This window comes from Periophthalmus magnuspinnatus, chromosome 3 (genome assembly GCF_009829125.3).
Source record: "Periophthalmus magnuspinnatus isolate fPerMag1 chromosome 3, fPerMag1.2.pri, whole genome shotgun sequence".
Classification (NCBI taxonomy): domain Eukaryota; kingdom Metazoa; phylum Chordata; class Actinopteri; order Gobiiformes; family Gobiidae; genus Periophthalmus; species Periophthalmus magnuspinnatus.
Window position 1 is genome coordinate 26,455,897 of NC_047128.1, and position 17,711 is coordinate 26,473,607.

At 40.6% G+C, this 17,711-nt stretch overlaps 1 protein-coding gene across 4 annotated transcripts in view; it reads right to left on the minus strand.

Annotated features, from left to right (window-relative positions):
• The window catches only part of LOC117390659 (transcription initiation factor TFIID subunit 4-like), a 50,032-nt gene that overhangs the window by 21,138 nt on the left and 11,183 nt on the right, over window positions 1-17,711 (minus strand). For 3 of the 4 annotated variants that reach the window (XM_055232416.1, XM_055232412.1, XM_033988443.2), the window contains 5 exons: window positions 17,065-17,179; window positions 11,529-11,698; window positions 9,351-9,481; window positions 7,337-7,462; window positions 5,140-5,196 (listed from right to left, as the gene is read on the minus strand). In XM_055232416.1, coding sequence (XP_055088391.1) covers window positions 5,140-5,196; window positions 7,337-7,462; window positions 9,351-9,481; window positions 11,529-11,698; window positions 17,065-17,179 — 599 coding nt within the window. Of the gene's footprint in view, window positions 1-5,139; window positions 5,197-7,336; window positions 7,463-8,677; window positions 8,851-9,350; window positions 9,482-11,528; window positions 11,699-17,064; window positions 17,180-17,711 lie in introns of those variants that run through there. The other variant, XM_055232420.1, reaches the window with a different exon arrangement.

The following is a 17,711-nucleotide window of genomic DNA, read 5'->3' on the forward strand; positions in this document are numbered from 1 at the left end:
GAGAGCTGCCACAGTAGCTGTAGAGGTTGTTTCTCCACTATGCCAGTGTGTATAGTGTTGTTGCCTAATTGAAATGTGTCCTGCCTCCTGCTCACTGATATCCCAAGCAAAGGAGGCTGGCACCTCGCCACCAGCATAGCTCAGCACACCCAATTCCCCTGTCGCTCCGGTCCCAAGGATTGCTACACAAAGAGAAAAGAGAACCTACAGGCTTATGAGCGAGAAGACGAGCTTCTATCTTCCTCTGAGGCAAAATCTCCTTTTTGTTGTTTTCCTCTCATTACGGCACTTTGTACTACTTGAAAACACACAGGAACTCCAAAGGTACTTTTAAAGCCCACTTCTTTTTTCTTGTAATATGTCTGGAGGTGGTAAAGAAGCGGAAGTTCAGTGCACTGACAACAAAGCCGCAAATAAAAATAGACTTTCTATACACTAGCCTTCTGTACATCTTCAAAAGGCCTACATTCAGTGATCATTATCAATTATCACCAACAGTTAGAGCACAAGTGAAGTAAAAATATATAACAGCTGCATAGCAAAAAAATATAAAATACATGCCACCACAAGCAGCATCTTTAAAGTAGCTTTAAGGTGAACAGCAAGAACAGGGAATATAATGTGTATGGACTGGGACACGCAAAACAGCAGGAATTCTTTTTGAAGGTCGGTGCAAAAAGAGAGAGAAAATGGCTGCTGCCCTGGGGCTTGCCTGACAGGGAAAGAGTGCCTCTTTGAGCTGAGCAGTTTGTGGAGGGCCAGAGGATGAGAGCCTATGAACTTGCAGATATAACTGGCTTAATAAAAACTAAGTGGCTGCCCCATTGTCCTCTGACCCAAAAGCATACCCTCTCTGGAGAAGTGCGAGGCTCTGGCTGACGGGGCACTCAGTGTGGGTGGTTTCCAGTCTCTCCACGACCTGGTCACTTGTGGAGGAAGCCAGGCCAATCCAAAATCAGGGATATGTGCATTAATGCCTAGTGCACACGAACAGAGGGTTACATTTACATAAAATGTGCTATATTCAGAAAGATAATCTGTTCTGGTTTAAAATAAGGCTAAACACAATGGCATTGGTATTATTTATGAACACATAGCAGGAACTTAAGGCTTTTAATTGAAGGCAGTAAGAGTACAAAGTTTAACTGGGTCAGAATTTATGTAGTTCAAGTTCATGATATTTCAGGCAAAGGTGCAGTGTCAAAATGGGCAAATATAAATGTGCCTTAAGAGAAGAATATCCAATATGCAGCATTCCAGTTTGGCTGGAACATCATGCTGCCATCATGACAGCTGATCTGATTATGTTAGAGCTGAACGATTTAGGAAATATATCAAATTGCAATTTTTCTGATGAGCATTGTGATTGTTGTTGGCTTCACAATTTTATGTTTTAATGAAATGATTCTGTTCAAAGTTCACTTTATATATGTGTCCAGCAGACTAGCAGAATTGACAAAAAAAATGAAATATGAACTGAGACAATAACATAAGAATCACATTTCAGTGTTTGTTCAGATCTAATCTACAGGGTTAGTGGTTCTCAGATGATATCTATATTTTGTTGTTTGTAGATGAAAATTATGGTACTTCAAAAATTGTGGCCTTTGTGATATACAAATTGCATCCATTCAAATTGTGATTTGATTTGCTGATTTGATTTACATGTTAAGTGTTTAAGGGCCAATGGGATCTTGGGCAGTCACTTGATTTCATGTAGACTGGTAAAGGTTTTTTGTTTGTTTTTTTGGTTTTTTTTTACAAATCACTTTCATATAATAGCAATAGTTCAGATCAAACTGTATGAGGTTGTCCTTCATAAAAACACCACACATTCTAAATGCAGGTTTCAAAAGTTTACGTTCACACAATAAGTTCAGACTAGTCCATTTTATAGTGTCTGGTCCATATGTACAGTTTTAGCAGCTCCATCTAGCAGCTGCATCCAGCCCACATTTGAGTAGAAATATTGGTATTCTTTCGATGACCTGGTTTGCTAGCGCAGTTGACCCGGCCCAAGCAAAAGCTGTTGGCCAAATTTGTCCAGCTGTTGTGGCCAATTTGTCTTTTTCCCTCTCCCCTCTTCGTTCCTCTCCTGTCCGCGCTCTCCTCTTCCTCAGTTCACTTGTTTCCTGTGTCCAGTTGTGCCCGCAGATGCTGTTGTGATGATGAATCTGTGGCTGCAGTGTTTCTGTGTATCTGACATAGTGATGTATCTCCACTGGCCATAACTCCCTCTCGATCTCTACCTTCCCTCTTCCCTTCGCCCTGCAGTCCTCGTCTCTGTCTCCGTCCCTCTCTCTCGCCCATTCTCTGGCTATCAATGATTAGGCATTGCCTGGCCTCCTGCCTCAGTGATGGAGCGGACAAAACACACAGACCCACAACCACTACCACCGACAACAAACGGGAACTGAGCTTCACGATTTGCCCATTGATTTTCACTGGGGGCATTTCTGAAATAGCCCATCTGACCTTTCGGCCAAATGGTAGTGAATAGAGGAAACAAGAGGCGCCAGACTGTTGTGTTTCTCCCTAACACAAAACCTCTGCACAGCCAGGACTACCAGTGATACAGTTGTAGGTTAAAGAAAAGTGAAGTTGTGAAGGAATGACAATGGCCCAAGCAACACCTTAAGTCATAAGCTTCATTAGAGAAAATTACACACACACACACACACACCCCCACACACCCCCACACACACCCACACACCCCCACACACACACAAAAATCAGACATACAGAAAATACAAAAAATATATATATATGAATAAAAATATATTTTGTTACAAATTATTAAATTGGTGTATGGCAAGCAACAACCACTAAAACCAGATATGGATATTCATCAAAAGTACTCTTGCTATAACAACTGCAGACTATGACCACTTGTTGCACTCTACATTTTAACCCCATCTATTAATGTTTAAATATAATTTCTTTTAGTCCAGTATCTACTTCATACTGCACAAACTACATCAGGCATCACACATAAATGATGGTGTTAGAAACAATGCCATCTTTCATTTCATATACTTGATAAGCAGCTGTGTAGACACTACAGTGAACAATAACTTCCACAATGCACTACACCTGTGGTTCCACAAACAAACCAAATCATTTATGCTCCAACACTTTAGTTCAAGTATATAACACACTGTAATTCCATCTTGCCAAAATGATGGTTGTTTGCAGGCTGCATTTTATGTGTGTGAACGGTGCAGAGGGGCTTTAGGAGAGGCTGGCTCCTCTGCCCGTCGCCTGGAAGAGTAGCTTGGGCTCATTATCCTGATGAAATTTGCACAGATGTGTGAGCTGCCGACAGACTCCGCAGTGACACAAACAGCCAGCTCTGTCCCCTTGAGCCAGTCAGGTGATGAAAACCAGAGAGGCACGGGGGCTGAGAAACGACGGCCATTAAGCAAAAAAGAAATAGGTGTGGGAGTGTGGCTGTACATGGTTGTGTATGTGCGCTTGTGTGCTGCGGGGCTACATGGAGTTTCACTTTCTTGTGGGGAAAGCATTACATAAAGTAACAATTTCTAAACCGCCTTCTTAAAATTCCTGATGAAAATGAAAATGTGCATACGTGTGTGATGCGTCTCTACACGAGGAGCTAATCTGGCCGTATCCAGATGATGAGCGGACTGCCACTTAACAGGGAGGAGATCCACTTTGATCACATAGCCCCTGGGGCAAACCTATCGCACTGCCTATTACGCGCCCTCATTTGCATATGTGGGGCTTATGGGTAGGCTGAGATCTACTGTGAATGTTCTTAACTGCTGCAGAGCTCAATGTTGCTCAAAAGATGTCCACAGAGGAGGCAGAGCAAAGGCACACTCCTGCCAACACCTGGGGACAGGAAAGTCCACTTGTCACTTGAAGGTCGGTCAGAAGTTCAGCAAAATAGAATGGTGTTAAAATATGTTACATTTAAATAAACAATAAGTTGCCCTTAAGCCAAGCATACTTCATATTTCTCAATGCAAATGGTCACAGAGCTGCCTCTATGTTGAACAATTTGGGGATAAACTTTAGACATTCTCAACACAAACTTTACATGAATGGACAAAAGTTCTTATAAAACCCTATGCACAGTGGTAACCATTTATGCTCTGCAAGTTGCACATCAACAACAGGTGAATGGTGCTGCCTGTTTCTTCTTCCTGTCTGCACTGACTCGGAAAGCTACACACACGCCTCTTGATCTCTGTTAGCAAGCCAAGCACTAACATCAACCACTGAAGTTCTTCTGGAGTAAACAAAGAAAAAAGAAATGCAAAGTTCTATTGTGACATCACTGTGTTGTTTGCGTAAACAACTTAAACCAACCACAAAAAGAAGATGGTCTACTTTTGAGTTCCACTGGGATTTTACTATTGAAGTCCTCAACTTAGTATGACAGCACATAGCATTGTACTGTCAACAAAGGCACGTAAAAGTATAATGTGTTTTCATTTTCATAACAGCAAGGGTCTATTAAACCACAGAAAACATTCTTTGTAGCGAAAAAAGTGAATGCGGTAAATACACAGTTTGTTATTGCTGCAGTGTAGAGTTGGTGTTCTTTCAAAAAGAAAAACATTCATCTATGAATTATTATTTACGCTGTTTTATCCTTTGGAGGTCAGGCATAGCAGGAAACAATCCCAAATATTTGGGATAAAGGTTTGGTGCTCTTTGGACACTAATCATTAGTGAACAGAAAGAAAATGGACCCATTTCTATTATTAAGCCTTTTTAGATCCATATTACAGTTTACAATGAATATAATGTAAAATGATGATCAACTTATAGTTCAAAATACATACCGAAAAAAGCATGTCTTCTTTAACTGACCTATTCACATGCTTGAATCTGGACTGTCAGAGTCTTCCAAGAAACAGACCAAGCAGAGACAAATATAAATTAAACCAAAAACCATTTACGTGTCGCTGTTAGAATTCTTTTCTGCCCAGAGAATCAGGACAGAAATAGCAAGCGTCATGTTCCAAATATGAGCATCAATTGAGGTGAAAATACCTCCAACTTTTTTAAAGTCAGATTTTAAATGGCATTACATATGTAGAGAGGCATGAAAAATTAATACACAGGAGCCGGGGAAATGTCAAGGATAATGATCTCGGCACAGCTTACCTCCTTAGCTTTCTGTTTCAGTCGAGCTTGCTCTGGGTCTTCCTGCCTGGAGCGGCTCTGTGGAGCAAAGGGAGGTGGGAGACACAGGTTAACAGCTGGTTTAAGGAGACCCCCTCCCTCACTATTCATCTGTTGCTGCTGTTGCAAAAATAGTGCAAAATGGGAACAGGATACTCAGGTGTCAAGGACATTGTATTTGAATTCAGAGAGGTGCAATGGAGCACCCCCCCCGGGGGCTGTGGCCTTTACACCCACTCCAAATCCGGGCCTAAATAAGCCGCTAGAAGGGGATTCTAATCAAAAGAGGTTATTAAAAATTCTGCACAAGCCAGCACACACACACATACATACACACATATAGGGCAAAGGGTGTTGGCAAGAACCACAGCTCTGTGTATGTCGTATTGAGTCACTATTGAATTATGTTGTATCCCAGGTATAACGGCACCTCCTGACTATTTTAATGGTAAATGGTCACATTTTTACATAGTGCTTTTCCACCTTCAAGGCACTCAAAGCGCTTTACATCAAGGATCTACTCACCCATTCACATTCATACACCAGTGTACGCAGACACGCTGGGCGAGGTGGTAATACAAAATTTAATTGTGATCTGATCATCTCAACATTCTCTCAAAAGACTCTAAAAAGCTGTGATATAATTTTCAGCATGTCGCCTAACACTATTGTCAAATAAGATTCAAGAAAAAGTACTTGTATTAAGGAAACCATCACCACAATATGTAAATGGTAGATACAGATATACTGCATGAAATATCAACCCTCCCTCTACACACTATAACAATTAACAATTTTACTTGACAGGAACTCTCTCAATTCCACATGACACTCTGTAGTCAATGTATCTCCCTTTTTGTTTCTTTGCAAATTGTTCTAATATATATCAGGCTGTTCATGTACTGACTGGTATCTCACCTAAAACAAACGCATCAGCCCTCTTGTTAACAAGATCCTCACTCAAGACAGTTATCATTCGGGCACCACGTTGGAGCAAAATCTTGTTATGAAAAATTAAAAGACGACATGGGTGTTTTGGTTTAGTGTCTTCTGTTTAAAGGTCAGTTAGCAGTAACTTAGAGTTTATCTGGGAGGTGTGTGTGAGAGGGATGACTCTGACCTCCACTGGATTGTTTACAGAGCAGTGGGGTCAATACTTATAATATTTATTTATGTCAGTAAAAATAAACATGTTGATGGTGTTGATAATATATTGGCTCCCCCCAAACTCAGACACACTAAGAATGTGATACAGTACAATACAATCAGTTTTGTAATGAAATGTCTCTTCAGTAAGTCACTTAAACTAAAGTCATAAATCAAATCATAATGGTATTAATAAAGAGGTTATCTGAGTTTTTAAACTCAAGAGATTCCATGTACAGCTCCAGCATCTGTGCTTGTGTGGGTTCAAAGGTTTGAAGCGCCCAAACAAACCAAAACAAACATGAGGACGTGACAAACGTAAATGGGCAGGAGGTTTGGTGGTCTCTGTTCATCAACCAAAAGATAGTCTAATATCCTGCATAGAGAGGCTTGAGTGTAATAGTGCAATTAAGACAGTAAGGTGTGCTGCAATGAGGATTTTTACTGGGACATTGGCTCCATTCAAAATTAATTAAGTTAACCCACCTTTGTCCTAATGCTGCACTGCAGGGCATTTTCATTTTCAGAAGATTTGCTGTCTCTCTTTTTGAATATTCTTTCAAGAAATGTTCTGACAAAAGGGGCTTTAAAGGGTTTTAGGTTGTGATTTGACTGTTAATCAGATAACTTTCAGGTGTTTGTAATTTGTTACAATGTATTTACATTTTCATATAGATAATCATGTCTTTGTACAAGTGATGCTCTATTTCACCTGAGCTGTCAATACTTAACACAGGGATAACACAGGGATATAAGGGGCTTGTGTTCTACAGGACAGTTGACCTCTCCTCACCGTGTCCAGTAGAAAGTCAGGACAGAGGAACCCTAAGGCCAGAAGCCTGAGAGGACATACAGAGGTCACTTCATCTACTGGTGTCACACTCTAATTCATCTGTCAGGGCCAGAGCATGCAGTATAACCTCATACAGCCATACACACAGAGGTACATGTAGCTGTACACGCAGAGGTACAGACAGTCATACACAAACACACACTATTGCATAAGAATACTGCAGTGCAAACAAAAACATACTTTTGCAGCTTTCAGTAGGATCTCTCGCTCCTGTTCGTCCTTCCTCTGCTTCTCGATTCTCTCCAGCTGCTCAAAGAACCGGAGCTGGGAACGCACATCTGCAGTTTGCTCGTAGCTCTCGTCCTCCTGTGCAGAACACAGAGAAGGACTGTAATGAGCACAGAGATAATTCAGTGGTGATCATTGGCTCTTGATTAATTTATTTCAATCCAAATTGGTCTTTCGGTTAAAGATCATTATCAATATTTTTTTAGAGCGGCTGTAAATTGGCTGGGTATTATTGGACCATCGCCATTTTTTATTTCCACAGGTGCTACTGACATTCATTTTTCACTGAAGCTTTTTTTTTATCCTCAAAGAGCTGGTTCAGCCAAAGTGATCCATTCAAGAAGAAAAACCCTAGCAATGGTTCAGCGGAGATAACGACTGAAATTCATAATTTCATCTATAGGTTGATTCCTTTGCATGTGTGGATTACTTGGTTTGTTACCAATATTTGATGAGCATTTCATGTTAATTGCAGCTATGTTATTATGGGAAAAAATGCTCACAAGCCCAATAACGTCTTTAGCCACAGTATATTGGGATGCAGTAGCACAATAGACAAGGGGTCTAGGCTTCAACACACTTGTGGGATCACTTTGACCCCTCAGCGTCATGAGAGCAATTCCTGGCCCCAACAGTTTGTTGAATGCCTCCTCCTGGTAGAGTAATATGTTGATAATGCAGTCATGGCTGTTCAATACATGACAAATTGTCTGGTTTAAGTTGTTTATTGCACCTGTTGCCAACTTTGGTAGAATTGCACAATATGGGAAAAAATTGTAATGAGCAAAATCCTTAGAGTTAAAATAGTTGTTAATCTTCAAATATTATAGGTACAGATTATCTGACCGTAAAAGTCTGTTTGTTGCATTGTTTTATAATGTTAAAATTGCCTATTCATTAAATGCATATTTTGGTTTAACCACCAACCCCATGCAGAATACCACAAGAACACCACTAAACACAGCCGCCCCCTTTCAAAAGCTAACTTTTTCTATTGATATCAATAGTATTTTTAATATGGTGTGCAATTCATACATGGGAAAGGGAAAGACACAAGACATACATAACTTTTTGGGTCATCAAAAGTTAATAGGATAATGGCTTGTTCCCACAATTTTGACTTTACGTTGCCTCTCAAACTCGATTTGGATATCACTGTCAGTGGTGTGCGTGCTTCCGTGAGTGAGAGAAGCTGGATGGCACAGAGCACAAAGGCACATCACAGGAGGCACATCCCCTGCCCCCCTCTGCCCCCCTCCTGCTCCCCTCTTCTCTCATCCAGTCACTAGTCTTTGTTGCTGCGCTGAGCCTGCACTCCTGCCGTAGCTCCTGCCACCGCCGCTGCTGCCGAAGCCCGGTTGCTCTTTAAGGCCGCTTTGTCTTTTGGTCTTTTTCTTTCTCTTCTTCTTTTTTTTTTCGCTGATGTCAACAGAGTGGCTTTACAAAGCTCTATGTCTCTCACAAACCTCAATTACAAAACCACAAAAAGCCAGCAAACGAAAAGCAAAAGCACAAAACAAGATGGGGACCGCTCCAGCGCTGTCGCCTATCGTATTGTCTGGAAAAACACACTTTCAAAGTTTCCTTCAGTTCTTTTCTCCATGCCCGCATCTCTGAGCTGAAGTGGAGGTGGAAGTGAGCGTGTTTACCAATTATACGGTTATATGGTTTTGCTATAAGTGAGATTAAGAACCTTGCATATAAAGTATACAAACCCAAGTTTTCACAAGTGACAGAAAACTTCCACTGATTGTAAACTTAAGGGCATGTACCACCTTGCTACTGTGTGATTGATTACCTTTTAATAACGTGTTGATGTGCATGTTCACTGAAGTTGAATGTTAGCAGTAAGGACAGACCAGAATGACAAACTTATTATTACTTTCTATTACTGATCTTTTCACTGTCAGTTAAACAAGATTTGCAATATCAACAGCAATTTTGTCAAAGCTTGTGTTTGCCTTACCTTACAGGAGTCAAGTCGGTGCTGTGCAATAGTAGAGACCTTTTCCACCATTGTCCGAAGTCGAGACTGCGTGGCGTGTGAAATGAATGTCACTGCCTCCATTGGTACCTCTGTGACTCCATATTTCTTGGCTGTGAATGCAATCATAGTGTTACCTGCACATTCTAACAACAGTCATAACAATTGGGACAAGAGCATATTATGCACCTCATATAACCTGTCCGCACTGCAATACCACACACAATTGAATAACACTGGTATATTTGTTTGTTTTTTATCTATGGACTGATGTAATAGTAGAATGTAGACATGGTAGGTTAATATATATTTTCTAATAGTACAATTTTGAAATTATAGGTTAAAATGTATTTCATTAAGTTAAGCTAACTCATGATTTTGTAAATGTAAAATGCTCACTGCTGTTTGAGATGTGTAGTTGTATTCTATGTGTGTTTTTGTGTGTCTTGAGTGTATGGATCAGAGAGTGGACAGTGTGAATTGTTCTCATTGTTGATTGGTGTAATTGCATTGTATGATTTATTTCTGTAAATCAGGGAGTGCAGATGGAAACTAGATATTTAGCTATAACCTGGTATGAAACATTTCTATTTTCATTAGCTTAATCTCTCTGTACATTGTCCCTTCAAATAAAGACTAAGCTAAACTAGTACATAAACAATGTATAATAGAATCAATAATATCAATAATACTGAACATGCTTGTCATATATTGCACTTTTTCTCATATCGTGGGTCCCTTATTTCACTTTGTCCTGGTGGTAATAACTTGTGAGGAGTTTGAGAATCACTGAGCTATTTATTTACTTTAAATGTATTTCATTACTGCTCTGTGGATGCTGTAGTGAGCTCATGCTGTGCCTGTGTTGTGGTTCCTGGGCATAGTGGGGCTTGAAGTGTGTGCAGCTTTACAAATGAACAATCCTACACTGGTTTAAGGACACGCCTGAGGTCATGAAAGAAAACAAGAGGAGGAGGGCACCGATGTTTGTCCCAAGGGTACAAGGCAATAAAAGAGACTGGGAAATATACAGAGTGAAATAAAAGAGAATACAAACAATCAGCTTACAACACGAGATAAAAATCACAATGTAAATATGCAGGTGGCCATCATGTGAACCTCTAGATATACTTTTCCCATTAATCTAACAAAACTATCTGTCTAGCAATGACTCAGAACACAGAAACACAGAGCACAAGTTTTATTATGGGTGTTGATTTAAAAAAATAGAGCTTGAACGGAGCTGGCAGGCCTCGGGAGCCTCCCTTGGACTGCTGTCAGTTGGGAGTGTGGCTAGACCAATCACTGACACAACAAAGCTGCATAAGTGCCACTTGCACAGCAGGGAGCGCCGTAGCCTCCTGCCCTGTATCATGCTGAGTTCCTCCGTAAGGTCAGATTTATATTTTTAAACAAAGATCTACCTCGAGGTCACAGGGTAACAACCATGCCAGGAGTCTATGAAACAAAATGTGACCTCGGGGCCTCTGTGCTGCACTAAAAGATTCTTTAATTGAGATGAAGCGCAATGAGGGCGCTAGACTCCCGTCACGTGGAATTACACTGTGTGTTGATCTGATGCACAGGAGCAAGATACTAGGCACAGTTTTATTTTGAGTAATAACGTTCATTACACATTTTCACAGGTTCCACCGTGCAGCAAGAGCCTAAAGTGTATTCCAAGCAATAAAAGTTACTGCCTATGGCAAAGTGGTAATGAAGACACTATCATTTTCATGTGATACAGCAAGCAAACCTAGAACTATCTGCCGGTATTGATTAGCTCCTGCAATCATGTGTATGATCAGAGTGACTTACTGCCAAGTCTCATTCCTCTACATTCTGCTCCTTTGGACTAAAGGACAATCTGACAGCCAGCCTTCAAAAGATAAACCCATAAAGTATTTATGTATGTGCCTGGGGTTCAGTCAGTTCAGACACTCACTGAAGAATTCATTAGAGGAGGTGAAAGAATTGTTAAGTGCATCAAATTTAAACCAAGGCCAAACAAAAAGCAACAAAAAGACTAAATCAGAACTGTCTTTTCTGATCGCATAATCAATGTACAGATATGTTGTCAACACAGAAGAGAGAGATTCTCTACAGATTTTCTACAGTGAACATTTGTTATTGTACATATGTTTTTTACAGTAGTATCACCTGTTTCCAGAATACGTCTGTGGAGTAGGCCTGGATGTAAGAAAGCTTCATCTTTACATGAGCGGATCTGGGTTCCCACCAGCTCTGAGTTGGTAGCCAAAATTCGTGCACTCTCTTCATTGAGGTTTACCCCAGCCATGGAGGCCACGTCATTGATGTCATCATCATCTCTGAAAAAAAATACATTAAAGATTAAATTTGAATGTCATTTTCTTTCTAGGTGAGCATTTAAAAAGGTGGAGTTATAATTGAGTTCAAATTGAGACTCTAAAAAATAGAGTTGGTTGCAGTCTTCAGAACGTGACCAAATGGCACAAGGGAAATAACCACTTGGGAAGGCAACTGTGGGGACTGATGTGCTTTAGCAAACCTTTTTCACCAGCCTTCCCGTTATATTTACTACAGAACACCATTACTGTCAGACAAAGGCCCATAGAATAGATTTTTTAAAAGTCAAACTAATAATGACAATGAAATAGCAATGGAGTATTTTGAGCCAACTTCATGGCAGATTTTTCAGAACGGTTTGAATCATATACAATACACAAGACAAAGTGTGTAAAGACAAAGTTATTGATGTACCTATTATGTATTGGAAGTGTTTATATGTGATTTAGACACTGTTGGGGATTGGCAGAAAAATGATGAAAATGTTTGTGAGCTAAGCAAAACAGTATAATTTTAGATCACAATTTTATATTTACACCCATGTGGGCTTTGAGTAATCCTAAAATGAGGTCCCGTGGTGGTGAAAAGACACACAAAAGTCCTTAGAACTCAACACACTGGTACAGACCTTTGTATGGCGTTAACCTTTTGCATAATTTAATTTGTTTTGCATATTTATTTTGTAGGTGTGTGTGTGTGTATCTTTTTAATGGAAGTTCTGGAAGTACAACTTAAATCAGGTTTAGTGTTTGCAGGACTATCCCTGAGAATTTCATTTAAATTTTGTTGATATAGTGAAGCACAGAACACACAGGGTGACCCCTCTCTCACTGGCTCACCTCCACAGTCATACGAACAAGAACATGACATCATCGCTGGCACAATCGTTGTGCTGCCCTAAGAGCCCAGGGCCAACACAAAAGCCACACACCATCAGCTAACTCCACCCTGCTGAGGCCCTCCTTGTTTCTTGACTGCATAAAGCTGATATGAAACTTGACACCACGGTGGGAGGTTGACAAAGACAATTAGAGGCACCCTTTCAAACTTCATACACCTATTTTTTTATTTTTATTTTTCCTCCACCATTGAAAAACACACAACACATAGACAACACACAGCATTGAATTATGTCCTCTGCTGCACCCTGGGCCATGCAGCTTTCTTCCCCATGGATATCACATCCTCCTGAATAACATGACCTGTCCTAAAAAGAGAAGTGCCCGAGGCCATGTTAGCTCAGGTAAAAAAGGCAACAACTTTCCCATCTCCAAACTGTATATGATTACCACCTAACAAAAACCTTATCATATTAGCAACATTCTACTGGTGACAACGGTTACAAGAATTGCATTATGTTTTGCTTTACAAGATGTTATGTATTATGTTGCTTGTTATTCTTTAAAGTCCTTGAGCTTTAAAGAAACATTTAATATTTACAAAATGAATATATATACTTTCATATTTACTCGACATATTCCTACCCATGAAGTATGCTAATCCGGTGCAGGGTCGCAGAGGCAACAATTTAAGCAGGGAATCTTTCCTCACCTCAGACACTCATAGTGCTACACTGTAGTCTTTATTCATTCAATCTAGACTCAAGATGAGAAGCTACTGCTGTAGCTACAGCTGCCCTGGCATAGCCTGACGGAAGCATGGCTGCCAGTCTGCGCCATCAGCTCCATCATTCGCACACACCACATTCATACTAAGCAAGGTGCATAAAGTGTCTTGCCTAAGGACCCAACAACACCAATTTGGTTCAAGTGGAAATTCATCCTCCGACCTTCGGCTGGACATCTCATACAAAAACTGGTTTGAACTGAATGTGTACTTTGCCAATTAGGTAAGGACATAAAGAGAGATTTATTTTATTCAGATCAATACATTAAGTCCCATGTGTTCCTACAAAATATAAGAAATGTATGATGCAGAGTTAGTATTATGTGACAAAAACTGCATTCAAATTAAAGCGCAAATGAAATGCGAATTCCATGGACAGGCCTGACATTAAAAGGAAGGAATGAGATATGAAATGCAGAATATTTCAGACTATACCTCAGCATTAATGGAGCAGAGATGTAATTAGCTTCCACAGAAGCTAAAGAGCAGCCTCTCAGTTATTGGTTCAGCTTTGCTCGGGGACATAGAGCCAGCGGTCACATGAATACATATGCATGTCGTTTCCATATCAAGCTTGTGCTTCAGCGGGGCACGCCATGGGTGGTGGGAGGGCTGCATCCCATTTAGAGCTTGCATATGAGTGTTGATGTGTGCAGAGAAGTATGTCCAGATCTCCACCCTCAGTACCCAAGCAGGGGGCTCTCATTTGATCTTAGTGACTAAGTAGACTTTTGAGAGCCTGAAAGCCTGAGAGTCTGAGGGGTTTAGACAGAGAAGGCGATAAGCTAAAAAGTGCACACACTGCCTGATATACTGATTGGTTTATATATCTCTATTGACTAAACATTCTAAAAAAATGAATAATGAAACCTCATCCGTGTCATGAGCATCTATTAATAATTCATCTGACCACCCATGTTAATGGATTTAAAATTTATTTGAGCAAGATAAAGCAGCCCATGATTTGTCAAATTAAACAACTGCAATCTATTCTTTGGATTTCCACATTTTTTACGGTATCTGGAAAATTTGAAAAAGTTATGAATAAGTTATGGTACCACGCTTCTCTGAACATAATCCAATCTTGTGGCTGCTGAGTTTCCAAATATTTTAGTCAGCACAGTTGTGGGAGGTCACTTTTAACTTTTAATTGAGTCAGTGTTATTTGCAAAGCCTGTTAGCAAACTGGGCACACAACATGTCAGTTTACAGAACAACAGGGCAGGTTTCCACAGAGACTGTTTATAGTTGCTTTGCTAGTTGACAATGGAAAAGGCCTGTTTCATTCCAGTGTTAACTGGAATTTGAGATTAAACACTTTTGTAACATTTTTTTTTAAATAAGCATCCGTCTGCCTCTTCGATGCAGTTATGAAATTGTTTATGTGCTTACGGGAAGAGGTCTGCATCCAGCGTTTTGGGGACATTGTAGGATTCGAGGAACTGAGCCCGAGCTTGGAGGTTGGCAGAAGGCTGAGGGCCTGGGCTGGCTCGCCTGTGATTACAGCGGATGTTGAGTGTTTACAGAGGGTTGGCGAGGGGAGGAGGGGAGGACAGCACTGGGGCAGCTGCTTTCACTCTGTACTGTAAACTACACAACACACATAACACAAGTCCTTACAGGGGGCTGCAGTCGCACTGGAAACCTCACAGGCCCTACACAGGCCCTGCACAGGCCCTGCAGTGTGTGTGAGCTACAGCTGGCCCACTGGGACCAGTGGCTCATAGTGACAGTATAACACACGCCACTCACTCCATTTGCACAGAGAGAAGGTGGGTTGTGCAGAAATGACAAGCTTTTCTATGCATTAGAAAGACATATAATCTGGGAGGGAGCTTATCTCTCCAGTAGTAGTGATTGGCAGTTGAATTATCTAATCACAGAAATACTTGCTCTGTTTGTGTCAAAACACAGATGGCAGCACTTTAGACCACTGTAAGAGGAACACTCGTGTAATGGACAAGAATGGTGCACAGGTTATTAGAACAGAAACAAACATAAAAATAATGAATCAAGGAGGCAATTGAAATCAGAATACGGAGCATTAACATAATTTTATTAATCCTTTATATATACATGTGAGCCTCTTGAGACTTAATGTCTCATTTTCAAGAGGGACCCCTCATCAGTCCTTTCTGCAGAACCAACAGTCAGTCACATAAACCCGTCAGCTGCTGATCAAGCATTAGTTGATAAAAATGAGAGGTCACCAAGAATGGTGATAGTTCTGGGGAAGGTAGGCAGCTAGCAACTGAAACAGTGGCCGATGCACTGGTGATACAATATACAATATAACATGACTATATAACAAGAATATATCTAAATTTGTAGGGAAATAATGTTTTCATTACAGACTGTGATAATCCATGCATCATACACTGAAGGCAAACAATTGAAAATGACATGAGGGATTAAAAAAAGGGTTAAAAAATAGTCTAAGAGCATGTGTAAATAGATGGCATGTTTTTTTCAGTTAAACACAGTTTTACTATACCTAATATACTATATATGGAATATTCATACATTTGTCTGGTGTAGTTTATATATATATATATATATATATATATATATATATATATATATAGAGAGAGAGAGAGAGAGAGAGAGAGAGAGAGAGAGAGAGAGAGAGAGAGAGAGAGAGAGAGAGAGAGAGAGAGAGAGAGAGAGAGAGAGAGAGAGAGAGAGAGAGAGAGAGATTTTTTTATTGATTTTTTAATTATTTTTATTTTTGCAGCTCAGGTTAAAGGAGCTACATTCATCTATGAATATGGTGCTGTGGATTATCTGACTTGTTGTGGAACCAGTGTGTTTGTTTGTGATGGGCCATCGTGATAACCGTAGGGAGAAAAAGGTTGTCAGTAACAAGCGAGCTTGACAGCTTAATTACCAATGAAGCTAAAGATTTATTGGTTTATCAATGAAGAGCCTTGGGCACTGCCTTTGCCCCCAGGAGATGGGAACCATTACCATGAACCCACTGGCCCATGTGACCCAAACTCTTCTTCTGCTGCGGTCACTTTGGGCCAGGCCAAAACAGCTGCCTCAGTTACACTGTATGCACTTGAACAAAAAGCAATAACTAACCGCAAAATAAAGTCACCAAAAGGACTTTGTAGCAGTCTAAGAAAATATAACTATGCTGATAACTTAGGCTGTCATGCATCTTATTGGCACACAAGTGACTATAAACATACACTTATGCTCAGACAAATGTATAGACATGCACACAGATATTACATTTACACAAACATGGACAACAAAGGCCAGTATGTGGGCGATGAACCTTTTATGTTTGGAGAAAAAACCCCAGCAGAAGCGAATACAAGACCAGAGCAAAGGAAAAAGAGGGAGAGAGCAAAGCCTCTGGCTAAATACCATATGTTTGACTTCACCAAAGGTATTTTCAGAGCCGCATCCAGAAATTCTAACCATCTGGATCCAATTAACTTATTTCTAAATCAAGATTTTGTTCATTTGTATTCAGGTGATGGGTTGTGACACTGATTCAAGAAGGCCAGTCAAGGTGGTGATCAATATGATCTTAGGATGAGAGGCACAGACTCTGGGACTCTCCATCACCCAGCCAGGTGGCCAGGAAGGCAACTGGAAAACCTCAAAGCCCCCTTGAGAAGCTGTAGCTAAGAGAGTAGCCTGTAGTGATGTAGAGTTAAGTGAAATGCTGCCCCCATGTGACAGCTCCTAGGAACAATCACCTGTGAACCTACAGTGAGGAGAATGTTACCTGAAAGAGCCTCCTCCGGGGTCGTTGAGCTTGTTTTTCTGATTCCCAGAGATCTGAACAGCCAGGCCCATGGGACTTTTGCCAGCCTGAATGGTGGTTCCTTTCCCCATTGTGCCTGTTGAGCAAAGAAAAAAGAAACAATATAAAAAGTGTAAAGCAGTCATCTTATCAAGGAAGTGTCCCACCACATCTGCATCAAATATCTTTCTATTGAATGACTACCTTGAACTGCATTTGCCACCCTCACAGGGGAGGACAGAGGAGCTCGGGGAGGGGGGCTGTCGCACTCCCCAGGTTGGTGCGGAGAGCATCATTCTGTCAATATCACTGCACTTCAGCGGCACTCCTTACACTTCTAAACTGCATCCTGCTTCCAGACATGATTTCCAGAGAGGCACAAGGACTGACAGAGTGAATTTAAACTTGATTTTAACAGGCATGTTCCTAGCCAAGAGGCATAAAACATATTTTTAGAACCATCCCTGCATTCCAATTTGTGGGCATAAAACAACCTACAGATCTTTCACTACAGGCAATCTTGAGGATGGGGGCAGATCAAATTTGTATGCACCTCTGATTGTGTGCGCACACATAAACATATAAGCAAAAACAGGTAAAGACTCACACAACACCTGAGAGCACTTCGC